This window comes from Crocodylus porosus, unplaced genomic scaffold (assembly GCF_001723895.1).
Source record: "Crocodylus porosus isolate Cpor-Errol unplaced genomic scaffold, CroPor_comp1, whole genome shotgun sequence".
NCBI classification, from domain to species: Eukaryota; Metazoa; Chordata; order Crocodylia; family Crocodylidae; genus Crocodylus; species Crocodylus porosus.
Genome location: NW_017728931.1, coordinates 33,274,986 through 33,291,010, shown reverse-complemented (window position 1 = coordinate 33,291,010; position 16,025 = coordinate 33,274,986). Strand labels below are relative to the sequence as shown.

General features: G+C 43.3%; 1 protein-coding gene across 7 annotated transcripts in view; it reads right to left on the bottom strand.

Moving 5' to 3' along the window:
- The window catches only part of MICAL3 (microtubule associated monooxygenase, calponin and LIM domain containing 3), a 147,533-nt gene extending 132,449 nt beyond the window's left edge, over nt 1–15,084 (bottom strand). For all 7 annotated transcript variants that reach the window (XM_019544535.1, XM_019544527.1, XM_019544529.1 and 4 more), the window contains exons 1-6: nt 14,694–15,084; nt 5,564–5,771; nt 3,917–4,033; nt 2,179–2,280; nt 1,254–1,409; nt 594–694 (exon numbers count right to left, since the gene is read on the bottom strand). In XM_019544535.1, the coding sequence (XP_019400080.1) occupies nt 594–694; nt 1,254–1,409; nt 2,179–2,280; nt 3,917–4,033; nt 5,564–5,771; nt 14,694–14,957 (948 nt within the window). In that variant the 5' untranslated portion in view covers nt 14,958–15,084. The remainder of the gene's footprint in view (nt 1–593; nt 695–1,253; nt 1,410–2,178; nt 2,281–3,916; nt 4,034–5,563; nt 5,772–14,693) is intronic.
- Nucleotides 15,085–16,025: the final 941 nt, after the last annotated feature.

Sequence of the window (16,025 nt, the reverse complement as noted above, 5' to 3'; positions counted from 1 at the left end):
CGCACAGAACTGGACACAGTACTCCAGCTGTGGCCTGACCAGCATCGCATAGAGGGGGAGGATCACCTCCTTGGCTCTACTTGAGATGCACCTGTGGATGCACGACAAGGTGCGGTTATCCCTGCCAACCGTGACCTCGCACTGTCAGCCCATGTTCATCTTATATATATTCCCAGAACAGGGTTGACCAACTTGAGGCATGCATGGAAGTCACTGGCAGCTGCTGCATGTGTCATGCAGCAGATCGGGGCTGGGGCAGACATGGGAAGATATTTAATGGTCCTATGATTAGAAACCTTATTTCCTGAGGCAGACATAAATTAAGGGCAGAGTACCATTTGTAAATCTGTACTAAGGACTCGATATATTGAGTCTTTCTTCAACAAGGTGCTTGCCACAAAGTTTGCTCAAAACTCATGCAAGTCATGTCCTAAAACATGTTTGTATCAAACCATTCTGAAGAGGCCAAAATGCCCTAGAATATATGCAATGATCATGTGTTTCATCCCTTTCAGAAACACACTCACTTCTTGCAAACTGCCAAATTGCATCCAAACCAGCTAGTTTATAGGTGTAAAGAATTTAATACTCACATGTCGTATCACCCCTTTGTCCAGTAAACTCTGCTTTTTGGCAGTCATGACGAAGTAGTGAGTATCATCTTTATAGTAGACAATGTTCTCCAAATCAATGCCTGTGACAGAATGAAGAGATGAAGTGCTATTACAGCAAAAACACAACCTGCAATACAAGAGCACACTAGACTCATCCAACACCCCCTACCTCTAAGTGTGATGAACAGCCCTGCCAAAGTCCAAAACTTCGCAGAGCCAGACAGATTATAGGAGCTGGAAACCCTAGCAAATAGGACTGCACTAAGCAGTTTAATTCACAAGCTCTCAAGGGATTTTTTCTTCTTTTTTTACCTATATGTGAAAGTTATACTGTTTCCCTCTGTAATGGGTTGACTTTTTTGTCATAGCTCTAAGCTAGAGAGAGACTCAGCACCCTGATTTTTCCATGGAGCACTACAAACATATAGCACATCCCAAAGTTTGAAGAGATAGCCATATACTTGTAGGCAAAGAGTGTCAAGCATTTAAAGAATAAACAAATCAGACTGGGAAAGAGGGATAATATATTATACTTTTTGGATCAAGGGTCAGACAGTTTTGAAACAGACAGCTAGAGTCAAAAACTGGTAAATCAGCTTAATTCTTCCACTTCTAATAGTCAGGGTACCGCATACAAACCTGTATCTTCTCGAAGATCCTGAAAGAACTTCTGGTTGAATATAAAGGCCACACCACTGATCTCTTCCACTTTAGCTTCAGCTGTGGTGTTGCGGTTGATGAAGTTTGCTGTGATAGCAATTGCTAACTTGCCACGGAACTCTTTTCGGCGAAAACCTAAGTGGACGATAGAGCAAAGAAATATAGAGAGATACAGAAATACGGTTCAACTACAGAAAAAGTTCAGCCTATCCTAGAGAGGGTTCCTCTTAGATATAGGCAGAAAGGGCTCAAACGATATAGAAACTAGAAATTTTAAACTTTTCTCTAGGGATTGGGGAGGAAGCAACAAAAAATGCTTCATGTAAAAGTCTTTACCAGGAAAATATATCTATCTTTTCAGAGACCTCATTTAGGTTAACGTTTGTCCATATACAAGCGAGTTGCCTCCACTTTAAATATCGTCGTGTTGCATGCAGCAATGATGCAAGATATCATCTCCAACCAGCTCATTAAAACATCTGCTAGTTCCATTCCTGATCTCACAAAGCAAAGGGATGCTGCAAATACAGCTTTAGGTAACAAAACCATAAAGAAAATGCTGAGAATGAGGAAAAGACAAACGTTAACTAGTTCAACACACCTGATCTTTCGCTACCAAAGAGAAATGTAAAGATTGAGTTCAGAGAACATGCACCTTAGCTATATCCTGTGGTAATGCAAGTGCTGAGTTGGATTCCTGAAGGATGCAAGGAGTTTTTCCTCTACATTCCCAACTTCTTTACAGACACAAAAGCTTAATGTTTAGCAAGAGATCAGAGAGTATCTTGGATATTGCAAATCTGTTCTGTCCCACTCTGTTAAGAATATTTACAAGACAGACAAAGCTACAGCAAACCATGTGCTGTGGAAAATTCTCCAAGGAGGACTCATCAAGAACCATTACCTTCTAAGGTGTTCCTCCTGCCATCCCCTCCAATGATTACTTCAAACTCATACTCTGACACTGGATGTGTTTTCGGGTGAACCAGTGCACGCCAACCTATTCCTGTGGATAAATCTTAAGTTAATGGTAACATATTCAGTGCATCTACCGTCACACACGTATCATAGAATGAAACATAGAAACCAGCTCTTATTGCATGTAATACTCCTGGTTTGGGAGGCCACTTGACTAAGGCACATCATTAAAGGTGATGTTAGCACTTTTTCAGGGGCACTATGCTATCCATGACTGCACTTGAAAAAGGGCAGAAACAGACATCTTTGGTAAAGTGGGATCAGATGTACTGGCATATGTCATGGCACAGGTAATTGCACTCCAGGGATGTCTACAGACCTGTGATAGTACAGCTGATTGCCATGCCCTGACTTGTGGCATGTCTGCAAGTGAGGGAAAACTCCCATTTGTAGATGTGCCCAACTTGGGGAATGCATGCAGATGAATCTGTCCAAAAGGGATTTCCCTATGTGTACCTGCAAGTGAAGAGGGGAGATTCCCATTCCCCCCCTCCATGCTTGCTGGTGCAGGTAGGTAAATCCATACTACTGCCAGGAATGGACACTAGGTCGGTGCATGTTTCTAGGAGCAGTGCAGGGCATGGGCTGCAAATGCAGATGGGGGACCCCCCCTACAGGAGTTCCCACCCTTGCAGGCATGCACCAGGAAACCCCTTGGAGAAGAATTCTCCTGCATACTGTACAGGATGCATGTCTGCAAGTGAGGGTTCCCTGCTTGCAAACATGCACCCCAAACCCAAACTTACCTCACTTATCCAGACACATCCCTAGAGGGATACATCTGCACAAGTGGGGAAAGAAGCAGGCACTCTCAATGCCTGAGGGAGCTGATCCTGTCTGGGAAATCCTGGGGTGTGCAGGACTGGGCCCCTCAAGCCCAGGGAACCTTCACCACAGGGAGGCTGGCGAGCCCAAAGAGCTTCACATTGCCCAAGCTCTTCCACCATAAGCAAACAAACATGGGCCACAATAAAGTCGCTCAATTCATTACCATCTTCTGGTGCGACCATAAATTAGAGCATTTAAGGTGCAGCAGCAAGTCTGGATGTCTGCTTGCTTTTGTTTTGTGATGCCATAACATTTTTGATAGCACAAAGGAGACGTCTGTTTCCACCCTAAGTCTCATCTTGTCATTTATCAGGGTGCCAAAGAGCTGTGGCCTGCCAGGGCATTTAGACAAACAGGGTTAAATGAGTCAGATACAATACAAAAGCCTGTCAGAAAGATTACTGTAATGCCCACTTTACTACATGAGCAAAAACATTTGCCCAGTATGCAGCAAGTCAAATTTCACATCCATACAGAATGTGTGTGGCTAATAACAAATCTGACAACAAGCTTGTAGGATAAGTGATATAAACAGTCTGAATGCATACACTGCAAGGGGTTGCACTTATGGAAAAAAAACAGTCATTCAGTATTTTGGAATGACAAGCCAAAATGCTGCAGGAACTACTGCAAATTGTTGTGTTGTACCACTCCTGTAGAATGCATTAATATACACTACTGTAGAGTACAATCTTAGTTTTGGCAGGCAAAAAAAAATCAGAATTGGGTACTAGGAAGAATAAAAAACTATTAGGGATCAAGTCAGCCAGTTTCCTTTTGAAAAGCATCACATTCACTTCCTTGCCATCTCTTCTATCCATTTCAACTCTACCTACTCTCATTTTCCTGGTCTTCAGGAGGGTAGACAAGGCCCTGAAATTCCACATTAACATGGATCTCTATTCCCAAAATCAAGGCAACCTTCAAGAGGATGAGCTGGAGCTGACGGATACCTGCAAGATAGCAAAAGACAATAAGGTACTGTATGACCATAAAAACCACACATGTTAAATAAATTCATCAACACAGAAATTATGGAAGCCAAATTGCTACAGCGCCCTCTCAGAATGAAGTTTAGAAGGAATTACAGGTTTCTGTAAACCATAACACAGATAAAAAACAAAATCTCATACCAATGCTGGAGTTCATCCAACAACTACCTTCCTGTCCCAAGACATGTAATTCAAAGTTCATGTAAACTGACCACACACAGTCTAGTGGCAGGGCACCAAGCTTTTCATCTCCTCCACCCTCAAAAACTAGCATAACTTCTGGAGGTGGGACTGGTATATGGAGGTCAGCAGGCATGCTATAGGAAATCAAGGAGGTTTTACTATTCTACAGGGAGACTCCTCTTGGCTAGTTCCAGACATTGCAATGTAAAATGCTGCTTTTAAATGCTAACCATTTAGCTGTTTTAGGAGGAACAAGAAAAACTTGGGACTATATGGAATCAAAAATAAAATTATGGACAACTAGAAACTGGAAAGGGAAATCTGTACAATTAAAAGTTCAAATGAACCTTCAACTAGTTAAATCCATCACTTCGTAGCATGAGATGGACCTTCTCCTGTACTAAAAGCCATATTTTATCAGCCATTGCTAGGTCAGATTTGCTCCAGATTTACTTTTCAGTTTTGTCATGTGGTAAGCATATCCCTCTTGCTTTTTAACAAAAAAACCCAGCTGGAGACATACCCAATATATTATCAAAAAATCAAATGCATTAGCCTGCTGATTGAATGGTTGTTTGAACCAATTTTAAAAAGGACACCAGATCTGATTCATCAGAACCCATCGTCTTATTTTCTCAGGGACTTTATTCATCTTTCCTCAAAATCCTATTCACAGCTTGCTCTAAAACTTTAAAGTACTAAAGCCATCTTGACCATTCCCTTCCACTCTTCCAAATTTACAGATTATAAACTTATGCAGGAAAGGTCTTCCATTTGCTCGTGTAAATAAAACTACAACACTTCTGCTTTTTAAATAACAATGCCAGAACTGTTCCCGTTTTTGCAGGAATATACGCAAAGTATGCTGTTCGAGAGAATCAGGTCATTTGCTATAACTTGTTTAAAGCATCTAAGGAAAGGAATTAGTGAGGCAGTTGTAGGGATGAGAGTGCACCACTTGAAAACTGGGAGAATCATCATTATGAAAGGGGAGGGGGAAGGTTCTTAACTTTGATTTAAGGTAGAAAAAAAGAATAGGGCCATGACATGCCAGCACGCTGATATTACAGCATATTATAGGTGCCTGCAGCAGCACCCAGTACAGCCACAACTATGATCTTTTATCTTGCTGTAGTCTAAAAAAGCCTATACAAAACATGAAGTGGAACTGCATCATTGACAGGCACAGGAGATCAGAGCAGTTACAGATGAAGGTTGAGTTCTACGAATCACCACCACATGCTATCTCCCACCTTCTTCCCAGGGACAAACGAAAGGTGATATGGAACTAACAGCCGCTTTACTTACTGATATGGTCAATAGACCCTGCACAGAACTTGCCATAGAACTTTTTGGCACCAAGGCCCCGTAAGTCATGTATGGTGAATGGCCACAGGTGGAGAACATTGTTGCGAGAGAAGGCATCCCTCTTTTCGATGACCACTACCTTAGCTCCTAGTAAAGATAAGTCAATGGCTGTACGAAGGCCACAGGGTCCAGCCCCAATGATGAGACACTGTAAAACAACCAGCATAAAGTGATTTAACAGCTTTAGATAGAAAAGCCTTGGATGTATTTCTTTCACAGCTTTAAAAAAAAACACAGTACAGGAACGTACTTCAAGTGCTGTTTGCTTGGAACACAAGCTCCTATTGCACCAGGGACAAGCTTTTTAAATCTTATCCTTGTGCTATCATTGTGATATATTAATATAAGTTACTGCAATACGAAAACAAACCAAGCATGTCACAGCAGTGGAAGTGGTAAGAAGCATACAAGTAATCCACAGTTTTTCAAATATCATTTCAGAACCATGCTAAGATATAAACTCTCCAACCTATATAAAAATGGAGGGGATGTCACTGTTTCCATAGGGTCAAGCTTCGAGTTCACATGTCTTTCTTTAGACCAGGTGACTTAAGCTTTTTCTTTCACAGGCCAAATCCTGAATGGGCTATCTGTCTATATCTGTGATTCTCAATCATGGTGCTGCAGTGCCCTGGAGTGCCTTGAGATCCTTTTAAGGGTGTTGTGGAGTGTTACAGACTGTTACCTCTATTAGGTGAGTAAACATGATTACATAATAAACCCAGAGGTTTCAAATAGGAATTCATGCTGTCAAAAACATTCTGACCTGTTGTGCTCAGAGTTCTTTGCAATAGAAGGGTTATTCTGTTATTTTTCTGTAGTAAAAAATGGAGTAAAAACTAATGGCTGGCATTTTCCAAGGGGTGCTTCAAGTCCAAAAAGGTTGAGAAGCGCTTTTCTATACACATTACCTTGCTCCACTCCCCACCCCAAAAATGTACTTCTGTCATTGACCTGCATAAGGGAGAACAATAGTTGGAGCAGAAGGGTAGACAATACACAGGGAACACTGGTATTTTAACCAGTGAGTCATTAATTTTAAGCAGCACTGTACAATATTCTGGTATGTATCCTACTGACATATGGGCTCCTACCATTGTCATCAGGGAAGCAGCAATAGCTTGACAGTTTTAGGAAACTATATATAGTGGATATGGCCTTTGATCAACTAGACAAGATACAATTTCCTTTAAGTCTCACCCACCCACCTCAAATTTTCACTCTACCATACGTATTATTAGTGACCAATATAATCACCTTAAAAATGCCATGCCCAGTACTATTAGCAGTATCACAGTATCATAGAAAATTAAGGCTGGAAGAGACCTCAGGATGGCATCTAGTCCAATCCACTGCTCAAAGAAGGACAATCACCAACTAGTTCATCCCAGCCAAAGCTTTGTCTAGCCAGGTCTTAAAAACCTCCAAGGATGGAGAGTCCAGCACTTCTGAGTAATCTGTTCCAATGTTTTACTACCCTCCTAGTAAAAAAGTTCTTCCCGATATCTAACCTAAACTTCCCTTGCTGCAAGTTGAGACCATTGCTCCTTGTTCTGTCATCTGCCACCACTAAGAACAGCTTAGCTCCATCCTTTCAAACCTCCCTTCAGGTAGTTGAAGGCTGCTATTAAATCCCCCCTCAGTCTCCTCTTCTCTAGACTAAATAAGCCCAGTTCCCCCTCAGTCTTTCCTTATAAGTCATGTGGCTCAGCTCCCACAACATCTTCCAGGTAACTGATGAAGACATTGAACAAAACCAGCCCCAGGACCGACCTTTGCAGCACTCCACTTGATGCCAGCTGCCAACTAGACATTGAGCCATTGATTACTACTCTCTAACCCCAATGCTCCAGCGAGTTTTCTATCCACCTTACAGTCCATTCATCCAGCCTGTACTTCCTTAGCTTGCCTGTGAGAATGTTGTGGGAGACAATATCAAAAGTCTTGCTAAAAATCAAGGTATACCGCATCCACTGGTCTCCCATGTCCACAGAGCCAGTCACCTCATCATAGAAGGTAATCATGGTGATCAAGCATGACTTACCCTTGGTGAATCCATGCTGACCCTTCCTAATCACCTTCTCCTCCAAGTGCTTAAAAATGGATTCCTTGAGGATCTGCTCCATGATTTTTCCTAGGACTGAGGTGAGGCTGACTGGTGTGTAACTCCCTGGATCCTCCTTCTTCCCCTTCTAAAATATGGGCACTATGTTTGCCCTTTTTCAATCATTTGGGACCTCTCCCGATTGCCATAAGTTTTCAGCGATGAGGGACAGTGGGTCTGCAATCTCATCAGCCAACTCCCTCAGCACCCTCAGGTGCATCCCACCTGGCCCCATGGACTTGTACATGTCCAGATTTTTTTTTTAAATAGTCCCTAACCTTTTGTCACTGCTGGCTGATCACCTCCTCCCCAAACTGTGCTGCCAGGTGCAGTAGTCTGGGAACTGACCCTGCCTGTGAAGACAGAGGTGAAAAAGGCATTAAGCACTTCAGGCTTTTCTGCATCCTCTGTCACAAGGTTGCCTCCCCCCATTCAGTAATGGACCCATACTTTCCCTGATCCTTCTCTTGCTACTGACATACTTGTAGAAACTTTTCTTGTTATCCTTTACATCCCTTGCTAACTGCAATTCCAATTGGCCTTCCTGACATCTTTCCTGCATACCCCAGCAATGCTCTTAGGCTCCTCCCTATTTATTTGTCCAAGTTTACACTTCTTATGAGCTTTCTTTTTGTAACTTAGTTTACTAAAGAGCTCCCTGCTAAGCCAAGCTGGTCTTCTGCCATACTTGCTAGTCTTCCTGCACATTGGGATGGTTTGTTCCTGCACTTTCAGTAAGCCTTCTTTAAATTATGTGACAAGACTATGTGCCAGTACATCTGCATGGGACTTAAAAACAAGATGGCACACTGATATTTCTTATCAGTATGCCAGCCTACAGCCTGAAAAGAAACCCTGCATTCAGTATAACTAGCTCAAATGGACCAGAGCATGGTTTTGTAATAAACAGTCAAAGCTTTTTCATAGTATTTTTCTCTTTCTCAGGCTTCTACCAGATGTCTATATTTCTTGAGCAACTTTAAGTACACTATAGATTAATCAGAGGCCAAATCACTGACAATGTACTGTCCTAAAAAACAGACCTTTGTTTTGGATGCTCCAAAGTTTTCAGTTATTATAATTAACCAGGTGTAAGGAGCTACTGTTGGCCCATATATTGTGCAAATGAATTGATAATTGGCCTTCACTTGAAGAATAGTAGACTCATATAAAGTTCAAACAGTATAAGATGCATTATTAAAACAGGTGCCACAAATACAGTGCAAGACAAATATTTTTATATTCTGCAGTTATAATGCATAAGGCAAGCACCACAAATCTGTAGATATAGAAACAATCCAAAAGCTAGGAAGGAAAAAAAAAAAAAGTCACAGGTTCCCAGACGTATCAAATAAACAAAGCAAGCAGCCAAAAAGGAGGTCAGCCCAAATATAAGCTATTTGCAATGCAATTCCAAAAAAGGCTTCCAGATTAAATCCTAAGTGTCCCATTCATCATTTGTTGACAGAGGTCCCCCCCCCTTTGTTAAGAACTTGTAATAGAGCAAAAAGCCACAGAACAAGATCTGGTGCATATTTTCAATTCAGTACTGTTCTCTTTGTTGATGATACAATTTTGATACAATTTTCAAACTCTAAACTCTATTCTTTTTTCCAAGAAAGAATATAAGATAAGTATTACTTCACAGCTGATCAGTTTGCCAGTTAAATGACAACTCCTTTCTTTTAAAAACAGCAATCCCTAAGGGAGTTAATAAGCAGCAAGACCACATTTACACAGGCAAGTTCTCTTCTCTTATAACAGTCTGAACGTGAATTAATCATGATAGAGGATAAAATGAGTAAAATGGCTTTTACACTGGATAGTTCTAATTCAGGTCCACCAAGTATTCAACTATGTTAATTACCAATAATTTTTCTAACCTCAATGCTTTCTTAAAATAAAAGTATAAGACCTATTTGAAAATTGAGATGGTCTGGATGTAGCATATAAGGCATCTAAGAATACATTAATAGCTGTCTATCCTACCCCCACAAGAGCTCTAAGACTAAGTAATTCAAGCATCCCAAGAACATGAGTATTTATGCATTTTTAACCCACTCTCAAATCCTTTCACAGGTAAAGGCCACTGACAAACTCAAGTCTAACATTCTTCCAGCAGAAGTTAAAGCACTTGTATAAAAGATTTATGAGGTGTCAACAGTAGTTTAATTGCAGCTGCATATACAGGACAATGTTTTAAACTATGGGAAACAAAGGGCTATAGCTGCAATGCGCTTTGTACTTTACAGGCAAGTTTACTCTTAGAAAACACTTGGCACTGGAGATTATTCAGCAATAAGTAGAACTGCAACACGTTACATATCATTAGGGCTCAAACCTATTTCACCTTCCCATATTTACATTTTACCTTCACACACATACTTACCTATTTTACCGTCACACACTTTGGCATTAGGTAATTGGGTATTTTTTATGTTTATGTACAATTTGGATTCGACCTACGTAAGTGCCAGAAGTGAAATGGTGGCTGGGCTGGAAAAGGACAGGAGAGCACCTTGGATAATGCCTAGCCTGTGGCCTTGTAGTAAGAGCACTTAATTGAAAAGTAAAAATACAGGTTCAAATCTCTTCAGGGGAGGAACCTGAGTCTCCCACTCCCTGGGCAAACACCCAACCACTAGGCTATTGAGTTTATAGGTGGAAGGGTCTCTCTCTCTCTACCATCATCATGATTTTCCTGGAACTAAAGCTTTGGAACTTACCCAGGACTGTGTGTATGCTTGAGTGACAATGTTCTGCTTGGGCACTTACCAGCCAAAGTGCAGCCTACTGAGCAGGCTCAGTTGGGAAGCAGTGAAGTTCAAACTGTGCAAAAGCACCAAAAATTGAAATTACGTGGCTGCGTAAGTGCCACTAATGCATGTGAAGATGAAATAGGATTCAGCCCTTAGTGTTTATGCTACAGTATCCAAGTGTTCCAGTCTGAGCAAAATACTGTGTGCAATTCTTGGTTTAAGGTACCCGACATAATTAGGTCCTAGACCATGACAAGGGTTTCTAGATGCTGTGGAAATTCAGATGAGTAACAAATGTCACCCACCCTATAAACAAACAACATGCAAAACGGGAAAAATTCATAACCAAACAAGATGTTTTCTAATATCCAAGTAATGAGCTGAAGTTAAATCACCCAAATCTCAGATGACTGTGCATTAAACAGAAATTTCTGTAATGCCTTTGCTTCCTCAGGGAATATGAATATGTAGTAATGAGGAATGCCTCAGTCATGCTGGATAAAGCAGGACATAATCCTTTGCTAAATTCATAAAATTCCTTTCTACCTTTCTTTTAAAGAAAAACTGGGTGATGACTTACCAAAGTAACTTGCTACAAGAAAATACTTAAAATGTACAATCACTGAAAAAGATTCCACGTATACCAAAATAAAGTCTTTATGCAGGACTGGGCAATAATTTGGGCCCAGGAGCCACATAGGGAGTTTTGACAAGCTGTGGGTTAGGTCAACACCCCTCCTCCCCAACCTTCTCGTGGCCCCATCTCACATATGGAGTTTTAGTGAGCTGTTGTTGCAGACAGTGGTGTTCAGGAATGAGAGAGGCAGGTGAGGCCAGGATCACAGGGTGGGGGAAAAGGGTGGCCCCTGCTGGGGGGAGGGGGTGGGAAATGTATAGGCAGGACACATGTGCGCATGTGTGTGGGGGAGGGGAAAGAGGGAGTTGCCTGGGATCTAGGTCCCAGGAACTGAGAAGGAGGGGGCAAGGGGTGTGTGCAGAAGACCTTGCCTGGGCAGCGTGGTTCATGGCTGCCCCTATAGTGTTTCATATGGAGTGGAGTGCCTGCTGTCCCCACCACAGCGCAGCCTGCACCTACCAGCCTGGCCCCAGCCAACATGCACATTTGCTCCTGGTGCAGCTGCAGCCACCTTAGTGCTGGTCCACTCCCCTCGACTCTAGTGGCAGCTTTTCCTTCTGTTCCTGCTGTGCCACTCCAGGCTGGGAGGAAGCTTCTGTAGGGCATCTCCTGCCCCAGTGTGCAGGGCTCTGCCTCAAGCTCCTGGCTGCCTTTCACCCACTCTGATGACCTGGTGCTTCACAAGCAGCTGGTGCTGGACCCCATGGGCAGGACAGGAGCCACACAGCTGAAGCTCCCAGCTATCTTCCATCAACTCAGCCATGCAGGGCAGAGTGGGTGGAAGGCAGCTAGGAGCTGGAGCCACCCAGCTGAAGCTCCTCTTTGTCAGAAGCAGCATAGCAGAGTAGGAGGAAGAGCCACTCCTAGAGGCAAGGGGAGTAGAGCAGCACTCAGGGGGCTGCAGCTGCACCAGGAACAGCCCTGCTAGAAGTTGTGCATGCTGGCTGAGGCCAGACCAGCAGGCATGGGCTGAAGCGTGGTGCAGCCTTCCCCAGGCTAGGTTTGGCCCCATTTAGAGCACTGTGGGGGCAGCCACAGGCCAAATCGGACCAATTGGCAGGCACCCCCTGCAAGCTGGATACAATCAACTGGCAAGCCAGATCTGGTCCACAGGCCATATTTTGCCCACCCCTTCTTTAAAGTTCATAGTGCAGCATGTGATTGAGATCTTGCAGTTCAGTTTAATGAATTATTTTCAGGCTTAAAGCAGAAATTTCTTATTGCCAAGTACAGCATATTCCAACTTTTTAAAATGAATCAGTCTTTCTTTTTCCTTAAATGTACCTGACTGCCTTCTACATAGAACTCAAATGAGAAAGATCAAGCATTTGCTCAAGACTGTAGGGGGGCTGTTAGGAAGACTAAGGCAGAGATGGAACTAGGACTAGCGACCTGGATCAAGGATAACAAGAAGCCCTTTTTTACATAGAGGGTAAAAAGAAGGTACCGGGTAATGTAAGGCCTCTGCAGGATATGCTAGGAAATCTGGTGGTCACACCAGATGACAAAGCTAGCCTCTTTAACAATTGCTTTACCTCCATCTTTTTGAGCAGGGACCAGGGCATCCCCCCACTGGGATCCCTGATGGACCCAGTGGAGGCGCTGCCAGGCCCAGGTTCAGCGAGGACCTAGCCAGGGAACTTCTGGTGGGTCCAGACATATTCAAATCAGCAGGTCCAGATGATCTCCACCCCAGAGTGCTGAGGGAATTAACAGAGGTCATTGCAGGACCCCTGGCACAGCTTTACAAGCACCTGTGAGGTGCCAGAGGACTGGGAAAGGGCCAGTGTGCTCCCCATTTTCAAGAAAAGGAGGTAGGAGGACCCAGGAAACTACACGCCCGTTAGTCTTACCTCTGTCATGGGGAAGCTGTTTGAGAAAATTATCCAGGAGCACACCTGCAAGGGACCAACAGGGGAGATCATGCTTAGGGACAACCAACAGGGGTTCATTCAAGGCAGGTCCTGTCAGACCAACCTGGTGACTTTCTATGACCAGGTAACAAAATCCTTGGATGCAGGTGTCACAGTGGATGTAGTCTTTCTGGACTTTAGGAAGGCCTTCGACACTGTTTCTCACCCCATTCTCATTAAATTAGGTGACTGTGGCGTCAATGCCTACACAGTCAGATGGGTCACAAATTGGCTGGAGGGCTACACCCAGAGAGTGGTGGTGGATGGGTCTTTTTCAACCTGGAGGGATGTGGGCAGTGGGGTCCCCCAGGGCTCAGTCCTTGGGCCCGCACTGTTCAACATCTTCATCAGCAACTTGGACAAGGGGATGAAAAGCACCTTGTTCAAATTTGTGGGTGACACTAAGATGTGGGGAGAAGTGGGCAAGCTAGAGCAGAGGGACAGGCTGCAACTAGATCTAGAAGGCTACAGGGGTGGGCAGATGAGAAAAGGATGGGATTCAATACTGACAAGTGCAAGGTACTGCACCTAGGGAGGAAGAACCAGCAGCATACCTACAGGCTGAGGAACTCCCTTCTTGTCAGCACAGAGGCACAAAAGGATCTTGGTATCATTACTGATGCCAAAATGAACATGGGCTGCTAATGTGGGGATGTGGTCAGGAGGGCTAACCACATCTTGTGATGCATCTACAGATACTACGGGATCTGAACCTGTTCAGCTTCCACAAGAGAAGGCTGAGAGGGGATGTGGTGGCCATCTACAAACTGGCCAAGGGGGACCAGCAGGCTATGGGGGAATCCCTGATCCCCCGAGCATTACTGGGAGTAATGAGGAATAATGGCCATAAGTTGACAGAGTAGATTCAGGCTAGATATCAGGAGGTACTACTTCAGTCAGGGCGGCTAGGATCTGGAACCAACTTCCAAGGGAAGTGGTGCTTGCTCATACCCTGGGGATCTTCAAAAAAAGAGGCTGGATAATCACGTAGCCAGGGTCATTTGTCCCCAGCACTCTCTCCTACCCAGGGCAGGGGTTCAGACTTGATGATCTGCTCAGGTCCCTTCCAACCCTACCTACTATGAAACTACGAGAAATTACAAGCTAAAGGAATACATTTGCAAAAATTTCTAAACAAATATTTTCTATTCACCTTTAGGTGGCAGCGTTAGTTCTGCCCCTGATGCCTGGTAAATATTTTTAAACAATGCTTATAGGTGTCCCAGAGCAGGGGCTTATAATGAAGATTTCTAACTTGACTACATCATTAATACCCAAGATATAGAATGCAGTTAGTCTAGCTGACCCTTCTGTGGATTCTATTCATTTGCAAGGTTTTCTCTGTTTCACTTAAATGCAGCTAGGCAGTTAAGTCTGGTGGAAAAGAAGCTGCTTTGGTAGCCAACATGGCTACTAAAGCATTAATTATTAAATTGTAACTAGAATCATCTGCAGAATTCTCTCAGTCTTTCACCACATTTAAGAGTGATATTACCCAGTCTCCCTCACAAACATCTCCAGCTGGAAAGCAGATGTTCCCTTCACCCTTAATTCTCCTGCAGATTCTGGAGGCAAGCTACAGTACTGAGTTAGGCAAGAGCTCAGTACTGGCTTCTATGGGAAAGTTCTGGAAAGGCCTATTTTTTTTTTTTTTTACCTTCGTGTTGGCGCATGCTTTCCCCTTCTTGTAGTCTTTATGGCTGCCCCTCTTATCCAACTTGGCCCAAAGGGCTTTGGCTTTCCAGTAGTTGAGCTTGGACTTCAGTTTGTGATAGAAAGAACGGTAGTCCTTGGGCTTTAGCTCTAAGTAGTCACAGAGTTCTTGGAAAGCTTTGAGAGTTCCCTTACAAGTTGAGGCCTGGACAAATCTGTCGAAGAGAACATGAGCCTGATTCACCTTTTCATTCCCACTTTCCTCCATGCTTTCCGCTCACCAGCTGCCCTTATTGATGTGAGGGCAGCTGTGCTCTTCCAGTCTGCTGGTCTTCCTGATGTTGTTCTGACCAGTTACTTTCACCTCTGGGCTACAAGCATTATTAACCTAGAAAAGAGAGAGGGGAAAAAGAAAGAAAGAACAGAAAGAAAGAAAGAACAGAAATAAATAACTGAATTTGCATTCACTGACTACTCATATTTCTAAACCTCTGGTTACTGAACTACAAAAGAAGTTCAACTTTTCCATAAATCATAAGACACTAGTTCTCACTGAGGGCAGCTGAACACCTGAGATGGTTCCAAAAAAATCATTAAAAACAGCTTAATAAAACATCTGGGTTTTTTTCAGACAAACTACAGATATTTTACCCAATCCCTTTCCCATTCCTCAGGAGGTTTTTAACAATTTTCACTTCACAATCATTGCACTATCAATTTTCAAGTCTGCTGAATGAATTTTGGTAACATTAAAGATTGTGAGAGTAAAGGGAAAGCATATGGGAGAGTGATCACCAGGGATCCTGGTTTTCCCCATTTAAAAATCCCAAATTATCTGATAAAAAAATCCCGAATTCTCCTATTAAAAACAAATCTGTGATTTTCTGCAATTACAATGAAACACCATTATACTTATAGGTATCAGTTGAACACAATATGTTAACAATTTTAAAGCAATTTGGAAGCCTACCAGTTTCTCAATCATCATAATAAAATAAATTCTAAATACCTATATATTTTGGCATTTGATTTTGGTTTATCATGGAAAATCAGAGCTCCCCCTGCCCCCTTTGCTCACCAGAATGCAAAGCCCAACTGCAGCTGTTTTCCCACCACTGTTCTCTGGCACTAAGCAGCCCTGATATGCTGGTGCCCTGCCCCTGCCCATGCAAGTGCCCCTCACTCCCAATTCACAGCCTGCCCCAGTCCTGCCAGTGCCCCTCTCCCAACCCACAGCCCCCTGTCCATCCCCAGGCCTGCTAGAGGGGGTCCTCAGCTGCCAAGGCTATAGGACACAACAGCTGCTGCAGTCCAGGTAGAGTGCAGAGCATCCTCT